Source organism: Neofelis nebulosa, chromosome 1 (assembly GCF_028018385.1).
Source record: "Neofelis nebulosa isolate mNeoNeb1 chromosome 1, mNeoNeb1.pri, whole genome shotgun sequence".
In the NCBI taxonomy this organism is placed as follows: domain Eukaryota; kingdom Metazoa; phylum Chordata; class Mammalia; order Carnivora; family Felidae; genus Neofelis; species Neofelis nebulosa.
The window spans coordinates 102593119-102613570 of NC_080782.1; the positions used below are offsets into that span (position 1 = coordinate 102593119).

Below are 20452 nucleotides of genomic sequence, written 5' to 3' on the forward strand. Positions count from 1 at the left end.
CTTGAACCCAAAGACCGTAAGATGATGACTTAAGCCGAAGTCGAACGCTTAACCAACTGAGCCACCCAGGTGCCCCATAAATGAAGCCATTTTAAAAGCAAACTGAGGAATATAGACTAATTTGTATGAATGTTTTCAGCTCTCATAAAACCCATAAATTTAGTCATCAATTTTAATACAGAAATCATTTTACCATTGAAGTATCTAAAATCTTAGCTTAAACATAATAGTACATTTTTATCCTAGCATTTAATGACTTAAAATTAAAGGATATTTTGGTTGGGAGGGACTATAATAAATATTATCTAACTGAAAAAGCTCACTTCTCCTGAAATATTCTTTTCAATTTTAAGTCAAAAAGAAGTCTTAATATCTTTTAAAAATTACTTATATGTAAAATCATTCATTGGGTAATGGTGACAAAACTTGGTAAACGGGCAAAAAATTCAAATTAGCAACTATTTCCCTACATCCATTTTATACCAAAGGGGTTAACCTAGAGCTCCTGCCAGTAGATAACATGCAACCTACTAACCACCTCGAACATCTCATTTATTGCTTGTAATTCCATCAGGAGCAGAAACCTGGTACTTACTTTCCTCGTACAATTAATAGAAGAATACTTTCTCTTTAAAATGTGACTTATGGGAGTGCCTAGGTGGCTCAGTCGGTTAAGTGTCCAACTCCTGGTTTCTGCTCAGGTTGTGATCTCAAGTTTGTGGGTTCAAGCCCCGCACTATCAGCGGAGAGCCAGCTCAGGATCTCCTCTCTGCCCCTTCCCCTGCTCACGTCCTCTCCCCCTCTCTCAAATATTTAAAATACGACTTCTATAGAAGCTCCATAATTTCATGATTACTGTAGTTTTAATTTTTTTATTCTTGGTAAGTGCTTTCTAAAATTTTGATCCCCTTTCGTGTTGTTACCACTATACCAAACCATGATTTAAATTTTAATCAACTCTTACTTAATGGCTGAATACAATTACTATTTCAGTTCTTCTGTAATCTTACCAGTGTATTTCCAAGGCATTACTGGAAAATGTACATATGGGAAAGTACGTCTTTTTTGTTTTTAGGGAGGGAAAAGTGTGACTTTAAAGACCCCTCTGCTTACTCCCTCTCTCTCCAGTCCCTCCTTTTCCTCTTTCAGATCAGGCGACAAACTGCCAAGTCAAAAGGCCACCTGATTTTGTTAGGTTATTTCAGTGCTTGTCCTGTCTACGAGCAAGGCTTGCTTTCTTGAGAGGGAGAGGAGTCCCTGCCTTTGAAGAAGCAAAACACCTAAAATGGTTCCCATTCAAAACAGATTTCTACACAAATGGGAAGCCGGCTAATAAAAGAGATACATAAAATGAGAAATCCACACAGACTCCCTTTCCCATATGGAAAGGTTGCTGTTAATTTGATCAGTGAGTGGCAAACGAGATTTTAATTACTACATGATAAAAACTAGATTACATATACTGTGGACATGTCATAAGAGGCACAGAAACAATCTAGAGAAAGCAAGAAAGTAATCATGGTTGGTAAATTTGGTAAATTTAAATCTATCTTTGAAAACTACTACACAGATTAAACAATTGCACTTTCTTGTAGGAATTATAGTAAAGAACCTTTATAACTTAATAGTCGTTATAGAAAACAGTAAGATAAATGGTCACTAATGTAAAGCAAAAGGGTAACTTGAAGCTTCTAAGTTTTGAAGTTCTGTGTTTCATAGAATTATTTTTCTCAAAGGTTACAAATACACAACTAGATGAGAAAAACAGAGAAGAAAAAGTATGTAAGAAGCAAATTTCTTTACCTCACAAGTGTTGTAATCTTCAGAATCCAACAGGCTACAGAGTTTTGGTAAGAGGTCAGGCCAATTCTGCAATTCTCCCTTGGAGGCTATGGTTGTAATCAAAATACCTTGAAAGAAAACATACACATTTAGGAAATCTGACTGCATTATGTCAGATACCGCCATGTGAATGCACACATGCACACACTTTCACTTAAACGCCTCAAATCAGCCCAGGACCTCCACACCATGTAAATAATAACGTTCACCCAGGACCCCCCTTTCCACAACAGCATACCTGTAGAAAAACCACAGCACAAATCAGATGTTTCTAATCTTATTTTCCAACACTTTGCCCTCTTTTGTATTTTAACAATTATCTGCACAAAAAGACTACTCTTTTTGTACTACAAAAAGGGCAACTACTGCTGCCCTTTTCTAACAATACCAGTAGTTCCCCTCATTAAAATTAAAGTTAACCCACAAAGATTGGTGAACTGGGCTACATTAAAATTAAGAATCTCTGCCCATGATATAATACCATTAAGAGATGAGAAAGCAAGGCTTGATTTTTTTTTTTTTTTTTTTTGCCAGTACATATACAGAAATACAACTGATTATTGATTTTTGGAATCTGTAATCTAGTTAAATTCACATATTGGTTTTAGATTTTTTTTCCTAGATTCCTTAGGACTTTCTATGTAGTTAATAGTGTTTTTTGAATAAAAACAATTTTGCTTCTTCCTTAAAAAAAAAAATTATAGTTAACCCTTAAACAATGCGGGGGGTTAGGGGCACTGGATCCCCTCAGTCGAAAATCCACATATAACTGCTGATTCCCCAAAACTTAACTAATAGCCTACTGCTAACCGGAATCCTCAGTGATAACATAAACAGTTGACTAATACATATTTTGTGTATTACATGTATTGTACTGTTTTTACAAGTAAGCGAAAAAAAAAATGCTATGAAAATCATAATGAAAACACATTTAGAATACTCTATTTAATTTATTGAAAAAAGAAATTTAGCCTAAAAGCAGACGCATGCAGTTCAAATCTGTGTTCTTCAAGGGTCAAAAGTGTTCCTCTTTTACAGAAGAGTAGAAAGAAATACACCACAATGTGCTTAATCACTGGGTGATGAGTAGGAGTCTGTTAGTTTCAAACAAAAATACATTAAGAAAGTTACAATCTGCTCTCTGACTTAAGCTAGGATCTCAGCCACAGACCATGGTAGGGAGAGTGAAAGCAGATGAGCCATCAAGTGAAAACAATCCTGTGCCCAATAATCCCTCTGGTGTGGAAGACCCACACACTTCTCCAACAGTTCCCACTTACGGAACTGAATCACTGTCAAAGTGATCTTGCATCTTGAAGGCTGAGGGGCACATGCTGACTGATCATGTCACCCTGACTAGACTGTTTCAACTGTGTTGTATAGATCAGTTGTGATAGTTAATGAACTTGCAAATATACAAATACATAACACAAAAGTTTTGTTATACACGGTAATAATGCAGTAAGTTTTGTTTTAGTGTTTTCCTCTGCCCTAGAAAATTTAACATAAGATAATACAGGATGTTTGATGATTTAGATCTTTTAGTACCATAAGATCTGTATAAACACTGACAGTAGGTGAATTACAAGTACTCCAAACTTCAAAGTACTAATTTGTAAAAGTGAAGAAAAAAAAAGTGTTCTCTTGTTACTTTGAGAAGTGAGATATGCAAACAAAATGCCTGGCACATAATAAATACAGGAAGTACTCAATGATCATTACCGTAGCAAATTCTACAGTTTGGGCGTATAAACAGTCTTTCAATTTTCCACTGTTAGTTTTGAGAATGTTGCTCTCAATGGCAAAGAGCTAAAAAATGTAAAGTTGTTGGTCAATATGTACTCTGCACTAAAAAAATTCTAAATTATATGGTAAGGTCATCAATGTATTGATACCATTTTCAGACATAACCTTTAAAATATTCTAGTAAAATTGGGGCGCCTGGGTGGCGCAGTCGGTTAAGCGTCCGACTTCAGCCAGGTCACGATCTCGCGGTCCGTGAGTTCGAGCCCCGCGTCAGGCTCTGGGCTGATGGCTCGGAGCCTGGAGCCTGTTTCCGATTCTGTGTCTCCCTCTCTCTCTGCCCCTCCCCCGTTCATGCTCTGTCTCTCTCTGTCCCAAAAATAAATAAAAAACGTTGAAAAAAAAATTAAAAAAAAAAAAAATAAAATATTCTAGTAAAATCAAGAAGGAGCAAGGCCAATAGTAGAGCTGTTCCTTCTCGCCATTTGTTCTTTCCTGAAGTTAAAATATGTAAGAAGTGAGGGAGAGAGAAAGCTCTGGATCTGCCTCAATAAAGCCAACCATGTCTTAAAACAAGCAGTAATAAAAATTAAATGCCAGCCTACAATTTGGCACTAACAGATTGCTGACATTCGTTACTTCTGCTAGAAAAGCATTAAATGGTCAAAGACGAACAAATTCAAATTTAACTGGCCCATATAATTTCAACCACTCCCAAAAAATCTTGTAATGCCTAGCATCCCAGCAAAAAGTGAAAAATTGTAATTCTCAGTGTATATAGCAAAGGTGGGAGTGAAAATTTGTATACTTAGCAATACCTATTAAAATTTTAAATGCTTAAACACCACACTTTGACCCAGTAATGCCACTTCTATGAATTCATTCTACAGAAACGTTCCCACATTGTTTAAACACAAATGACAGTCACTAAAATAATAAAATTATAAACCAACCATATGTTCTTAAACAAGAGAAATAATTTTATATTTGCTTAAAGAATTATCACAGTCAGTGCAATGTAGTCTTTTCAAATAAACTTCCTTGGCAAGATTCCTAATATGTACTGTGAAGATTTAAAAAATTTTTAAAGTCTGGCATACACTCACCATTCTTTTTACCAGTGTCAAGAGCTGGCAGAGCACTGGAAAAGCATAGGAGGGTCCATCAGAATAAACTAGGGATTCCCTTTTCTCAAAACAGAAATGACCTCTACCCATCCCATGTAAAATCAGTGTGCATAATGTGCATAATTAAGACGTTAATATTTTGAGAGAAGCCACAGAGCCTTTGGCTATTTTAAGTAAAAGATGAACTGGGCACTTTTCAAACCCATGAGACAAAAAATACAAAAGTAGAGAACTTTTAATGAAAATGACTGAATTATTATGGAAGTTCTCAGTAACCAACTTCCATTCAACCAACCTGCTAGATTAACAGAAGCTTTCTATTTCTAGGTCCTTGTAAAATTGAGCTGCTTAAGCCCCATAGCATACTGAACACTGCCCATTACTAGGCCCCTCTAGAGTCCACCTGCCTAGTTCTGCTTCCACGAATTGATGTTACCAATAGTCAGTTGTGTTCACTCCCAAACCTATTTACACCAGCTATAATTAAAAAATTAAACATCTTAATTCAATAAACGGATAGTCGTTCTTTCACTCAAGCTGAACACTGAAAAGACTAAAAAAACTGCTGTAATTAAACAAAGCAAATATTAAAAACAAGAGTAGAACATAATAAGATTTAAGGTCCCATTCTTACGTTGTTTTAATAAAATTTCCTTTCTGTGTAAAGAAAGCTTCCATGCATTACACAAGGAAGCCAGGTAACAAGGAACGCAAACAAAAGGCAGTAATCCTACATTAACACCATTTGTTAATGCCCCATTTTAACCCACTTTGATTAAACCAACCACCAGTGAGTATGGTCTCACTAAATAAGGGATTTTACTATAATAAATAATATTACTTCCAAAGCATTTAGAAGTGGCAATGAAAAACTCCCCCCCTCCCTCACAATTCAACATGAAATGGGTAACAAAAATTCCTACAGAAATAGTCTATCATCTCGGGGCACCCGGGTGGCTCAGTCAGTTGAGTGTCCGACTTCAGCTCAGGTCATGATCTCTTGGTTCGTGGGTTCGGGTCCCGTGTCAGGCTCTGTGCTGACAGCTCGGAGCCTGGAGTCTGCTGCAGATTCAGTGTCTCCCTCTCTCCCTGCCCCTCCCCTGCTCACGCGCTCTCTCACTCTCTCAAAAATAAACATTTAAAAAGAAAATTTAAAAAAATAAAAAATAAAGCTGAAAAAAACCAGCCTATCATCTCAAAAAACAACCCAGTTACAAACAGAATAAGCAATACTGTAACAGTATAACTTACCTACAGTGGCTCTGATCAGAGGAGAGGAGTCACCAATATTGTTTAAACATTCACTCTTAATAAAGTCTGTTACACCATTTGGAAAGTTCTGAAAATGTGCTTTCACGTTATTCTTCAAAATGAGACCACTCAATGATCTTGTGGGTTCATCTGTAATAAAATATTATTGAGTTTCAAAGTAGTTTTCATTTCAAAATGTATCAAGGACGCTAACTTTTAAAATACTCCTACTCAAAAATTGATTGCAACGTTCCAATAATTTTGCTATAACCAGGAAAAAAGTATCATAAATAATTATCAAAAGACTAGCTCCATGATTTGTAGTTCAGGGTTTCTCAACCTTGGCATGGACATTGTGGCTGAGATAATTCTTTATCGGGTGCTATCCTGTGCATCCTATGACGTTGAGCAGTACCCCTGACCATAGATGCCAGTATTACCTTTCCAAGTTGTAACAAAAATGTTTCCAGATAATGTCTGGAATGTTGCAGGGGTGGGGTGGGTGGCAAGGGAGGACCAAATTGCACCTGGTTGAGAACCACTGACTTAAAAAGTTAATTTAGTTTACATAGGGCCACTGCACACAAGTTTTATTGGGACCTGATATAAACATCAAATTACAGATCTCAAAGTATTAGTGACTAAAAATATCTATTAAAAAAATTAAGTCGACAAAAAATATGGGATCACCTTCACATACAAATAAGTGACGTTCATTTATATCATGTTTTTCACTTGACTCTGAGCTAAAAAAAAAAAAAAAAAAAAGGGTAAAACAATTTTAAAATTTCCAGAAGTTAAATACAATTTACATTAAAACGTTTAGTCCAAAGCTGGGTGTTAACAAATTTTTAAGAAGAAATTTAACACTAGTAGAATGTAATTGATGCTTTACCAACTGACATCACCACCAACATTAGCAATAGTTAGTATCTTCTGAATGCTTATTTGGTACTAAACACTGCTAAGTGCATTCCAAATAGTGTGCTTTTAATCCTCAGAACCCCATGAGACAGGAATTATTATCCCACTGCACAAATGAAGAAACTGAGGGCTCTGCCAAAGTCACACAAGGCTATTAAGTGAGGAAGTCAAAATATGAACCTCACGAGTCTGGCTCAAGTCTACACTTGATGCATTCTGCAGTATCACCCTCCTCAAAGGACTGGAAGACATGAAGTTGTGGTGAGTAGAATATGCTATTACAGCACTACTGTTTTACATACGTTATTTAAAAAAATAAAATACCCATGGGTCGCCTGGGTGGCTTAGGGTTAAGTGTTCGACTTTGATTTGGGCTCAAGTCATGATCTCAGGGTTCCTGAGTTCAAGCCCCATGTCGGGTCTGTGCTGGCAGCACGAAGCCTACTTGGGATTCCTTCTCTCTCAAAGTAAATAAATAAACATTAAAAAAAAAAAATAAGTAAAATACCACGAGCTTGTTCTAGTTTGTAGCATGCTGCCATCATCTGATTGGCACTGAAATATTAAAGGGTGAAGCATATGGAGAAGCAAAAGGATAGCAAAATTTCTTTGCTCATAAACCCCACTCAGGCCATCACAGTAACACAGGCTAAAAGCTTTTGTCACCATCTAGTAACTTCTTTCTGGTTTCAATTACAACCCATTCCAATGAGTAAGTTAAAATGAAACAAAAACACTTCTAAATTCACTTGCAAGTTTAAAACTGCCATATAATAAATGAATAGCCAGATATTTAACTTCTACAAGCAATAATCCCTTTTGTCTTGTTAGCCCTTAATAATTCAGATAGTTTTAATTCAAATAATGTATTTGTTTATAATACACACTATCATTCTTACAATAAATGATACAAGATGAGTTTTAATAGGCCACAACACAATATAGAAGTGATTTAAAATTAAAAATATAAAGCATTCTATATTAAAATATTTATCTTCATTAACATAAAAAATATCCTCTCTCCTAAATGCATTAAGAGCCACTGATTATCCATTTTTTTTTTTTTTTTTTAAGTTAAGGCTTTACTTTACTGGGCCTCAATTTGTTGATTTGTAAAGCGAGGGAATTAGATGAGCTTATCTCTGAGGTCTCTTCCAGATCTAAAATTTTCCTCCATGATTCAGTGTAAGCAAATTCACAAGAGAAATGATGAAAAGATTACTAAATAAGCATTTCCACTTCAAGATGTTATTTACGTTCCTTCACTAATAGGATGATCCCAATGCCAGGTTTTTCTTTAAATAGAAAATGGAATATAGCAAGCTCATGTCCCAAATAAATAAGGCACAAGAAATATTAACTGTTAAACAAATGTTAAGCCTCTATCGTGTCCTGTGAAAAATGGTGACTAATAAATTGGAGGCAGTTATATCCAACTGCTCGTGATTTGAATTGTTTGTTTGCTTTTAAGAATACTTATTTATTCTTAACATCTCAAAAAAGCTTTCAGAAAGAATATTTTAAACATCTTTAATATGTGGAACTTAGGATGTGCACATGGACAGGACAAAGAATAGATGAACCGGTGAAAATAAATTTAAAATTTTCAAGTAAAACAATTAGTTTAGAAAAATTCATTTCCTAAATATAAAGTTCTTTAAAAAATGAGTAACACTGACTTGATTACAAATTAGTATGTGGGAAAAATAAATTTCTATATTAAGAAGCAAAGCATCAAGTACATTTATCAAACTAGGAATATTAGTTGCTTAATTTCAAGATATGCTGAAGGAATTTTCAGTTTCTTAAAACCCAGATTTAGAAAGTTTAAAGTTGCCATTACATCCCTCAACCACAAATTAAAATCCCTAAAATTAACATTTAAAATTAATCTAAAAAAATTACTATACTGTATAAAAATATCAAATCTGAAAAAAGCATTAAAATCTGTAAGATTAGGGAGATTTTACTACACATGAAGGCAATTTACCCACTAGAGCCTTGGATGCCTAACCCTTACAGACAAGACAGTCTGGCAGTCTAACACAGGGCATTATATAGCTGGAAAAAGTAAGAGAGGTAAAATCAGTGTCAGAATCAGTGTCAGAGTCTAAGACTTCCCAAGTCCAAGTGCCCTGTTTTGTTTTTTTTCCGTTTGTTTGTTTTTTAAATAATTGCACTATGGCTTCTGAAACACTAATCACTGAACAGGGTATAGTGCTTTCAAGTAGAGGCCAATCAGTTGCTTAATAGTAAGTATTTTCACGCCTTTTGTGTGTCTGACAATGTTCCAGGAAGAGAATCTTCAATATTCAGGTAACTCGATAAAAAACAGCTCACTACAATATAAGTTCCATGAGGGCGGAAATTCTTATTTTTTTGTTCACTTTCATTGCCCCTGAGCCTGGAAATGAAATGGTGCTCAATAAGTGAGAAATGAATGAATAAAGTCTAGTGGGAAACACTGACATATATACAATAAAATGACCATATCATTTAAAAATAAAACTAGTTTTCATGCTTTGAATTGCCACAAAAGTAATTTAAGTTTAAAATTATTGTAGACTGGGGGTGCCTGGGTGGCACAATTAAATGTCCAACTTCAGATTACGTTATGATTTTGTGGTGTGTTTGAAACCCGCGTCAGGCTCTGTGCTGACAGCTCAGAGCCTGGAAACTACTTCAGATTCTGTGTCTCCCTCTCTACCACTCCCCAGCTCACACTCTCTCTCTCAAAAATTAACAAACATTAAAAAATTTTAAATAAAATCGTTGTAAAAGAATAGTTAATAAAGTTTCATTATATTGTTTAATATATACAGTTAGAAGTTTTAAAAAAGTCACACAAGTTTATAAAGAGAATGATCCCAATTTTAATTAAATTTTATTTTTTATTTTTTTTTATTTTTTAAATTTTTTTCAACGTTTTTTATTTATTTTTGGGACAGAGAGAGACAGAGCATGAACGGGGGAGGGGCAGAGAGAGAGGGAGACACAGAATCGGAAACAGGCTCCAGGCTCCGAGCCATCAGCCCAGAGCCTGACGCGGGGCTCGAACTCACGGACCGCGAGATCGTGACCTGGCTGAAGTCGGACGCTTAACCGACTGCGCCACCCAGGCGCCCCTTAATTAAATTTTAAAATAGTAAATAGCCATATAAGACTGTAGAATTAATTAATCAAGAATAATAATAAATTCTCTCTGGGTGACAGGACAAGTGATTTTTCATTTTGGTTATATGAACTTTGAATTGTTTTCTATGAATCCACATATATTCAGTTAATGAGTAAATCCTGCATTCAATCTGTTATGACATTCATGTACAAGGATTCAAGCAAAATACCAAAGTAGACTCTGTAATACTCTTTTCATTCACAAAACATGAAGGAGTTTATGATAAAAACACCCGATTGACAATCGAATGTTTATTAAGGATTTAAATTAAACTTTAGAGTGGACTCTTAAATCTCTCCGCCATTCCACATCTGTAAACCAGTGGTTACTATAAAACGCAAACCTTTGAAATTAATAACTCTCAGTATATTTTCATACATCTTGAAGACAGTTCCAAGTAGTTTTATCAATACAAACCTCACTTACCTTCAGATTTTAATTTTGTAAGAACAAAAATCAGGTAGTTGTTAAAATCTGGATATTGATTGAGTTGTTCCAGTTTCTAGAACAAACAGTAGTTAAGGAAACTTCTCAATGTATCGAAGGAAGAAATTAAGCATTTTCGATCTAAAATAAGGAATCCCGTTTGTGATATTTTAAACATTGCATTTTCTTAGAAAGTAAAATTTTCTTACTAAAACCATCAATACACTATCCCAAGAATGCACTAATGGTTATGTTAAATCTCTTTGGTGCTTTATGGCTGAAACATTAAACTTAATACTTTACATCAATTATATTCAATACAACATAAGCCAAGTTCTGAACAGCGTATATGCTCAACATAGCAAAAAAAAAAATTTCAAAAGAGAATGTTTTATTTGAACTTTAAAAACCTTAACCAGAAAAGTATTTACGTATAGAAATAATGACAAAAATGAAAAGCATCGCAAAGAAATGAAAACAGGTCTTTAAAGATCATTGACAGAACTTTATAAAATGGCTTTTCAACTTAGAAATAAAAAATGCTTTTACTAGACTCATTTACTAGATTCATTCTACTGAATATAAAATGCCACTTACACACAAGTCTGTTATCAAATCTTATTATGTAAGGTCAGTATGAAATTACTGAAATGCAACAGTTCCACAATTGTGCCCCCTCCCCAAGATTAACATTTCTAGTGACATAAATTTGCAGGTATTTCATTCTGTTGGCAGTCAACACTGACATGATACTCTATCTTTCTTCATGCTCTCTTAACCTCTAATTTTTTTTTTAACACTAATTGTTTTCTTAGACAGTAATATTCAAATGTTTTTATTCAGCAGACCTAAATTTATTTTTAAATTAAATCCCTGATACAAACTCTAGGTACACCGTATTAGCTATTTACTACATACTAGAATACCCTCAATAGGTAGTGGTCAGATTAACTAGCAAAAGCATTCTCTACAAAATTTCCAAAGTCTACTTTCTTAGACCAAGAAAAAAACCAATGGTTTTTCTTTAGTCAATGGCAAAGACTAGCATACTGATGTGGTAATTTTTCATAAATATTTCCTGCTAAAATTTACTTGAGCTATCTATCCAAATTTACTTGAGCTTTCTATCCAAATTTTATTAATGGTCTTGCAAGAGGTAATTAGGCCTATACAAAAACAACAATGAAATAAATGCTTTCCTAAGGTCACAAAGGAACAAGATCATCCATCATTAGGCACTTAGAAAATATAAACCAATACGTATTTTTAAATACTATTCGCTTACTGAAATTTAACTTGTTTCTTTTGCAGAAGGCATACTATGCTCCAGGCACCCAGAATAAACTATAAATTTGATGGTTAGCCCAAGCACAGTTCCAGGTATATAAAAGGTATTTAATAAATAAGTACCAAAACAGGAATCTATAGTGCTACAGAAAAAAATTACAAGGTGGTTATGGCTTTGGCTCCCTTAAGAAATAACTGTGTCATACAATATCCGTAATTAATTCAATAAATATCAACTTCTATCATTCCTACAGCTATAACAACACAAATTAAGACTGGGCCACCACAGGGTTTCAGATACAAGCACCCACACACCCCAAAACTCTACCCTTCCCTTGGTACTGGCACTATCCCCTTCGGTTTTAAATGAGCAGTATTATATTAACCAAGAAGCTACGTGCTTCCTCCTCTATTAAAGGTTTTAAGTTACAGCAATGCAGTACTTCTTCGACACTTATTTAACAGAATTTCTCATGGAATTGTATGTAATTTCATGTTTACAAGTGTATTATGTTTAAGCCCTAAAGGGCTTACTTACCAAATTCTAGTTTTGCTGTTGAGTAACAATAAAAATCAAGAGATTTTCTGCAAAAAAGCAGACTTAAATTGTTTAAAGAATTCACTTCTTTGGTCTCAACAGGGATAAGGTTATTTATGACTGGGTGAGTAAATTTGTCTCCTTTATCGGATCCAATGATCCGATATTTATTTGTCCACAGTTCAGGACACCATAGAAAACACAACAGAGGTTTTGCTGCTGCTTTTAACTTTTTCGGTCTCTAAAATCACAGCAACATGACCGCTACTCCAGCAAACTCCTTTAACACTGGGTACCTGAGCAGTCAACCTTTTGAGCCACAGAGACTATTTCACTCGGGAGCCAGGAAGCCTGCAACAGGTGTGAGCACGAGCAGCCCTGGGGTGAGGCCTGGGACACCCTACTTGTAGGTCTCCAGCACTTTTAGGCCAAGGGCCCTGAAAAAACCCCAAGCCCAATGCGGCGGCAGTTTAAACCCCGCGCCAGCTCCACCCCATTTCTGGTCGGACGCTCGGCCGGCGAGTCCCGTCTGGCACGCAGAGTACTCCACCCGGACTCTCGCCCGACCCGCTGCCCCCTCGGCGCGGGGCGCATTGTGTGGAGCCGGGGGGCCGGGGTCTGCAACGCACCCGGGCCTCGCCCGCCTGCGCCGCTCTCCGCCCCATGGGCAGGTCAGCGGTGGGCGGGCGGGGACGTGGCGGCCGGGCGGGCGCACATGTAGCGATCGCGGGCGGCGGCCAGGAGCCCCCGCCTCCCGCGGGCCGGAAGCCGGCGGCCGCGGCAACACCCCGGACCCGGGCTCGAGGGGCCGCGTGCGCGAGGCGCCGGGCAAGAGCTGCGGCGGCGGACGGGCCTCTCCCCGCGGGCGGGCAGGCGGACGGAGGGCGGAGGGATCCGGGGAGCGGGAGGAGGGGGAGGGGCGGCGGGAGCCACCCGGCCGCCGGGAGCGGGCCCCGCGCGGGGCGAGCTGCGCGGGCGTCGGCAAGGCCTCGGAAAGGATACTTGTTGCACGGTTCTCTGGATGGTGGTGTCTGGGGATTGGGACTCCTTCAGCAGCTGCAGGATTTGCTGAAGCCCTTGCTCGTCAGGTTTCCACTCATACTCCATCTTGGTTTGCTGCAAATAAAGCCAGACACAGGAAGAGACGGAGCAAATGTTACTCCCCGTGCACAGGCCCGAGGGCTTCCCGCGCCGAGCAACCCCCTTTTCCCCGCCAGAACGACCCCTCTGCTCCCCACACGCCTCGGACCTGCTTGGGGTGCCCCGAAAGAAGTCTCGGACGGCGAAACCCGGGGGAACTGATCCTAGCAGCTCGGCCGCCAACGTCTGCTGGTGCTGCTGCTGCTGCTGCCGCCGCGGCCGCCGAGCGCAAGGAGCCGACCAGACTGAGTCACCGCGAATTTGCAATCTGGCCCCTAGATCCGCTCACGGGAGCCCCCTGGGTCCTAGTGCCACGCATTTTTCTCCAACCCAACCTAACTAGAGTTCCGTACAGTTTATTACTGATTTAAGGACTAATCAGAAGTCGAGTCCTTATCAAAACCCCGGAGAAACACCTGAAGAGATCTGATATGGGGTATTAGTTATTTTAAATTAACATGGTGAATAATGGAAAATGACTGAAATAGAGGGAAAAGCCTGGTAATTCCCCCGACAATTCAACAATACTTAGAAAAAATAAAAATGCTTACATTTCAACTCGATATAACTGGCACTAATATTTAGTCTAAAATATTAAAAATGTATTGCAATCACAACCCACATCTTGATAAACACCAAATACTGCATTTACATTTGCACGTGATTGAAAAAACTGCATTCTTTTATAAACTTAAACTTTTGAACTCTTAACTGAAATAAATTACATCTCAAATAACCACATTTCACAACTAAGGGCTTTGGTTGGGATGAAGGAAAAACAAGACAAGTAACGTAATTTTATAAGTGGATGGTGTTTAATTCTATTAAAGTGTTCTCACATACATTTTCTCATTTGATTCTCTAGCCAACCTGGGGACGTATATTTGACCCCATGTGCCAATTAGGGATCAAAAAGGTCTGAGCAAAATTACCACAGTTAATTAGCAAAGACTGGGCAGAGTATAGGTTTCTTAAGCTACTAAGAGTTGCATTTGCTACAATCAGTTGAAACTATTATATCAGTGACACAGTTTCATTAAAACTAAATGCTTAGACAAAAACAAAAAAGTATCAAGCATAAATTATTTGTAAAAATCAAATTGAGTATGCTGAATTTTTCATAAGGCTTTACTACTACATGATGGTTGACAACTGAAATTACTCCCTCCCTAGTAGGGGTTAAAATTACCTGACCTTACTGTAGGTCTCTAGTTAGCACTGTTTTTCTTTCCTTCTTCCTTTTTTTCCTTTCTTTTTAAACCTTTCCTCTCCCCTTCACCCTTATTTTCTGGTTAATATCCTGTAATGTGGCTTGCTCACCATCTCCTATGGACTTCCTAAATGACCCAATGCAAAAAACTGTTCTTACTTAAAACAAACCTCCCCCCCCTCCACAACGATCATCTAAACATATCTATTAATATTATAATGTTTTTATTCCAGTCTTTATTCTGTGTGCTTATATGTACTTTATATTTTATAATGGGATTGCTGTTTCTTGCCCAACTTCATATATTAAATATTTATTGAAAGTATTTTTTAAAAACATGATAGTACTCCCTTGTATTGCTGTGCCACAATTTTAATACACTTTCAAATACACATAACCTGTACAAATCATAGGCATACAACTAAATGGGAGTTTTACAAACTGAAGACGCCTGTGTAACCAATGCTCACATCAAAATACATTATGATCGTTACCAGTACCAAGGTTTCCATTGTACCCATCCCAAGTCATCCAAAGTAATTCCTATTATAATTTCTATCATACAAATCTCTCCTTCCCTCTTCTTTTTACTTCAGAAACTTGTTAACAATTACAAAAATGACAAGAAATCAAACAATATGGTTGTACACATAAAGTTAGTTCAATCCTACCTCCAAGCTTATGTCCACGACAGAATCAGTATTAAGTATGATATTAATCCTGCTACACCTTTCTGTATTCTCAAACATGCATATAGTTCTGGTTTTGTTTTTAATTTTTTTTAACATTTATTTATTTTTGAGAGAGAAAGAGTAAGAGCAGGGGAGGGGCAGAGAGAGACGGGGACACAGAATCCAAAGTAGGCTCCAGGTTCTGAGCTGTCAGCACAGAGCTGGATGCAGGGCTCGAACTCACGGACTGGGAGATCATGACGTGAGCAGAAGTCGGAAGCTTAACCCACTGAACCACCCAGGCGCTCCCATCATTCTGGTTTTGTTTTAAAAGCATACTACATACTACACTTTATTAATGCTACAACTTTTAAACACATAATATACCATCATTCCAGGCCTATTTTTTTATATATATATATTTAAGGCACTTTTTAATAGATGCACATAGGTATTTAGAATGAATAGATCATAATTTGTTCAACCACTTCTTGATTGGCTTCCAGGATGCTGATGCTTTTTTCCTTTTTTTTTTTTTGAACACACAAAAAAACATTCTTGTATTAATGTCTCTACACAGTAGTGGCACCCCAGTGGGATTATTAGGCCAAAAGTATGCGCATTTAAAAATTTCTAACAGTTATTACCACATTACTTTCTAAAAACAGTTATGCAATTCATACTCACAAAGAATACGAATGTTTCCCACATCTCCACCAGCACATTCTTTTCATTTTTGTGAATCTAATGGGTGAAAACTTAATTGCTACTAATATTAGGGTAGGGGGCAGGGGAAAGTTAAAGGGAGGGAATCTAAAAATTTGGACTTCAGTTATAAATGGGAGCTGTAACCATGCACATCTCACCAGTGGAAGTGACATTTGGATAGCCTACTTAACTCCCTAGCTGCCCTTTTGAATAAAGTGAAGTCAGGGCCAATAGCAGCCAGGTTGGAAAGGCATCTTCATTACATCCATCCTGAGGATAAGAGCCCCCATAAGATCATTATCATGCTTCCATCTTTATTCCTGCACCCAAATAAGTAGAATTCTTTTTCTTCTCAAACAGTTTAGTATTTAAAACATTTAATTTGATCCACCCATGAGGATGGGATAGGTATAATGAAGAGAAACTGTTCCCTCACAACGTAATCAAATTATTGGAAACAAGTATTTTGAACTTCTATACCACATTTTTGTTACTGTGGTAAAATAAACATGTAACATAAAATGTGGTGTTTTAACACAACTTAATCACAACTTAATCAAATTATTGGAAACAAGTATTTTGAACTTCTATACCACATTTTTGTTACTGTGGTAAAATAAACATGTAACATAAAATGTGGTGTTTTGGGGCGCCTGGGTGGCGCAGTCGGTTAAGCGTCCGACTTCAGCCAGGTCACGATCTCGCGGTCCGTGAGTTCGAGCCCCGCGTCAGGCTCTGGGCTGATGGCTCGGAGCCTGGAGCCTGTTTCCGATTCTGTGTCTCCCTCTCTCTCTGCCCCTCCCCCGTTCATGCTCTGTCTCTCTCTGTCCCAAAAATAAATAAAAAACGTTGAAAAAAAAAAATTTAAAAAAATAAAAAAAAATAAAATGTGGTGTTTTAACCATTTTAAATATACAGTTTAATGGCGATAAGTACATTCTCATTGTTGTGTAACAATCACCACCTGTATCTGCAGAACTTACACATTTTAATAGCCATTAAAATTAGCAAGAGTCTGGGCGCCTGGGTGGCTCAGTCGGTTGAGCGGCAGACTTCGGCTCAGGTCATGATCTCACAGTCCATGAGACTTCGGCTCAGGTCATGATCTCACGGTCCAAGAGTTCGAGCCCCGCGTCGGGCTCTGTGCTGACAGCTCAGAGCCTGGAGCCTGTTTCAGATTCTGTGTCTCCCTCTCTCTGACCCTCCCCCGTTCATGCTCTGTCTCTCTCTGTCTCAAGAATAAATAAACGTTAAAATTAGCAAGAGTCTTCTGCTAGGGTAGCCAGAGGGATCGCAGGGTTATTTAGGTAACGTCTAAAGTACTTTAAGCTAACCAAGGACACCAGAATTCTGAGGCAGAAATCATTTATTTAAATAGTAAACTACATCTGTAATAAACAATATCAAGATGAACACTGTATTTTCCTGAAGTAATTACTATTCTATTTGCATGTTGAAGACTGGGATATAACTGTTTCAAAAAAGGGAAGTAATACTTCAAATGTTTCTCTTTTAGAGTATGCAAATCATGCTGATTAGTCCACAACATTCCATGGTGAAACCGCCCCCCCCACCCCCAACCAAAGGCATTTCATTAGCCAAGACAGTTATCTGAACTAGCTAGACAGAAGATGGACCAGAATACAAAGTTACTAAGAATACTAAGTTACTGTAAGATACTATTTGGGGTCTTCAGAAAACCAAAGAGTCCCAAACTGTTAAGAACTTAAATGTACATAAAAATTTTGAATTTGCAGGGTGCCTGGGTGGCTCAGTCAGTTGAGCATCCGACATCAGCTCAGGTCATGGTCTTCTGTCTTTGAGTTCGAGCCCTGTGTCGGGCTCTGTGCTGACAGCTCAGAGCCTGGACCCTGTTTCCGATTCTGTGTCTCCCCCTCTCTCTGCCCCTCCACCACTCGTGCTCTGTCTCTCTCAAAAACTAAATAAACATAAAAGAATTTTTAAAAAAATTTTGAATTTGCTAGAGTTGAGAATCATGCGAGGTAAAGAGACTGGTTGAAAAAAGTAATAATAAATCTAGTTTCTTCTCTGCTGGAGGGGCTGTAAACTATAGTTTAAAAAGCAGATGGGAAGTCTGGACTCAACCAACCTAAGTTTAAATCCTAGTTCTTCCATTTAGTAGCTGTAAAAACCTGGACAAGTTAATTAATCTCTCTGAGCTTTAGTTTGTCAACTCTAAAATGAGAATATATCAACTCTGTGATAGGACTGTATGTACCTGCCTGGCATATGGTATGATTTGAAATATAGCAGTTTTAATTGTCACACCAAAGGTGTTCTACTGCCTGCAAGATAAAATCTAACTTCTTTTGAATGGATCTGGTTTCATGATCTGGTCCATCACCTCTACAGACAGCTTTATCTCTTATGACTTAACCTCAAACTTTACGCTCCACCAACACCAACTGAGCCTCTCATACCTCTGAGCCTTTGAATAGGGATTTCCTGACTGGAACGTCCTCTTTACATTTGGCCATTTGGCAAACTCCTTCTCATTCTTCAGAGCTATGCTCATCTATTCAATTTCTAAATATCTACTGAGCGTCTTCCTTGGCACTATGCTTGATACTGGATACTATTTCTCTTCCATGATATTATTCTAGGACCTCCCGAACAAGACTTAAGTGGTTTTTTTCATTAGAGATCCAAAGTTTATAGCTATTTCCATTTCAGAAACGATCATATTATAATTATTTCCAGGGCTGTCTTAGCAATAGATCATGTGTTCCTTGAGAAGAGGGACAGCGTGTTTTTGCCCTCTTTGCCCAGAAGAGTCTGAGTCAATAAATATTTGTTGAACAAATACTATTGCTGTTGCCATTAATTCAACTGAATATTAAGGTGAGTAACTACCATGTGCTCAATGAGCAATGAAGATTCAAAAGTAAGTAAAATATTGTTCTTGCTCCCCCACGCTCTCATTTAGTGAGAGAGACAGATGTGTGGTCTATGAATGCAGCATATGAATAAAGTACAATAGGAAGAGAGAGGAACACAAATATATTCTGCCAGGAAAGAGAAAAGCGCTTTACCCCCCTTTGGTTCAGAGCTTTTTTTCCTCCTAATTTCAATTACATTCAAAAAAATATTTACTGAATAGCCAGATGTTTCCACCGACATGATGAATTACTATGAATGTGGTAAATGTTGCTAACATTGACATGATTTCCCAAAATAGTGAACAATTCCAAACAAAACAAGGTATACTCTTCCTTCAGTAATAAAAGTTTTATTCCCAGAAACCTCAATATTTAATTAAAATCCTGCAAAAAAGTCCACGTGCATATGTAAAATTATATGAGGTTTTAGGCTGGTATTTTTTTTCCCTATGTGACTATGTAGTGGAGCATTCAAAAGTCGTTCAGGGTTTAAGACAATTCTTAATGATGAACATCTAAAATCTCTCTGCCCTACCCACTAAATACCAAAAGCACCTCCCAAATTCTAGGACCCCTCCCCCTCGCCCCACCAGACAGCACTATGGTAGAGAAAGTACAGGGGCTGTGGGGACATTAAGCTGAACCTCCTTGAGAAGTGACTTTTTACCTGAGAATCTAACAGGAATCACCAAAAAGTAAAAATGAGAGGAGGGCAGGGGCTAGGAGGACCTCACAGACCAAGGTAAGAGTTGGAATTCGTCCTGAAGCTAATAGAGAGCTTGTGAGGGGGGTTATAAATTAATAGATGGCAAAACCAAATAAAAATATGGAAAATAATTACTCTTCCTAGGAAGTAGAAATGAGGAAGGAGAGGTTAATCTTCTGCTGTTCAGGATTGTTTATTTTCACAGTAAGCATAATATTTTCAGACCAAAAATAACTTATATATAAAACCCATCAGACTGCTATGTGGGAAATCCCTGGAAGGGGCAGGAGCCACAGAAGACCTAACTGTCCAATCTGCATTTAAAATGGAGTTCCAGTTTGTTAGAGGAAAGTCTGCCATATTTCACTACCAAAAATACTACCAAAAAATCTGGCTAAATAGTAAAGGCATAAATACATCTATTATTTTGTCAATAATAGCAACAGCTAATGTTTTTGAGTACTAGGCAGTGCCCTAAGCACTTACATATGCCAACTAATTTATTCCTCAGAACTTTATCATGTATTAATATTACCTATATTTTGCAGATCAGTAAATTGAGGCACACAGAAGTTACTTGCCCAAGGTTACTTACATAATAAATGAATCCCTCATTCAAACCCAACTAATCTAGCTCTAGAGTCCAGTCTCTAAGCACCTGATATTACTGTCTTTCTAAAAAAACCCATCAATTTCTGTAAACTAGGAAACTAACCATAAATAGAACCATTTGTATTCTAAAAGAATGACAAGTATTTGATACCTTTGTAGTGAGGTAAAAGACAAAATTTTAAATCACATTTC

General features: G+C 37.5%; 1 protein-coding gene across 3 annotated transcripts in view; it reads right to left on the reverse strand.

The window, feature by feature from the left end:
* Positions 1 to 20452, reverse strand: part of TNPO1 (transportin 1) — a 99076-nt gene that overhangs the window by 44646 nt on the left and 33978 nt on the right. For all 3 annotated transcript variants that reach the window (XR_009261782.1, XM_058729930.1, XM_058729922.1), the window contains exons 2-5: positions 13316 to 13429; positions 10489 to 10564; positions 5964 to 6113; positions 1804 to 1910 (exon numbers count right to left, since the gene is read on the reverse strand). Coding sequence is in view for 2 of the 3 variants with exons in the window: in XM_058729922.1 (XP_058585905.1) it covers positions 1804 to 1910; positions 5964 to 6113; positions 10489 to 10564; positions 13316 to 13429 (447 nt within the window). In the remaining variant the exon portion in view is untranslated. The remainder of the gene's footprint in view (positions 1 to 1803; positions 1911 to 5963; positions 6114 to 10488; positions 10565 to 13315; positions 13430 to 20452) is intronic.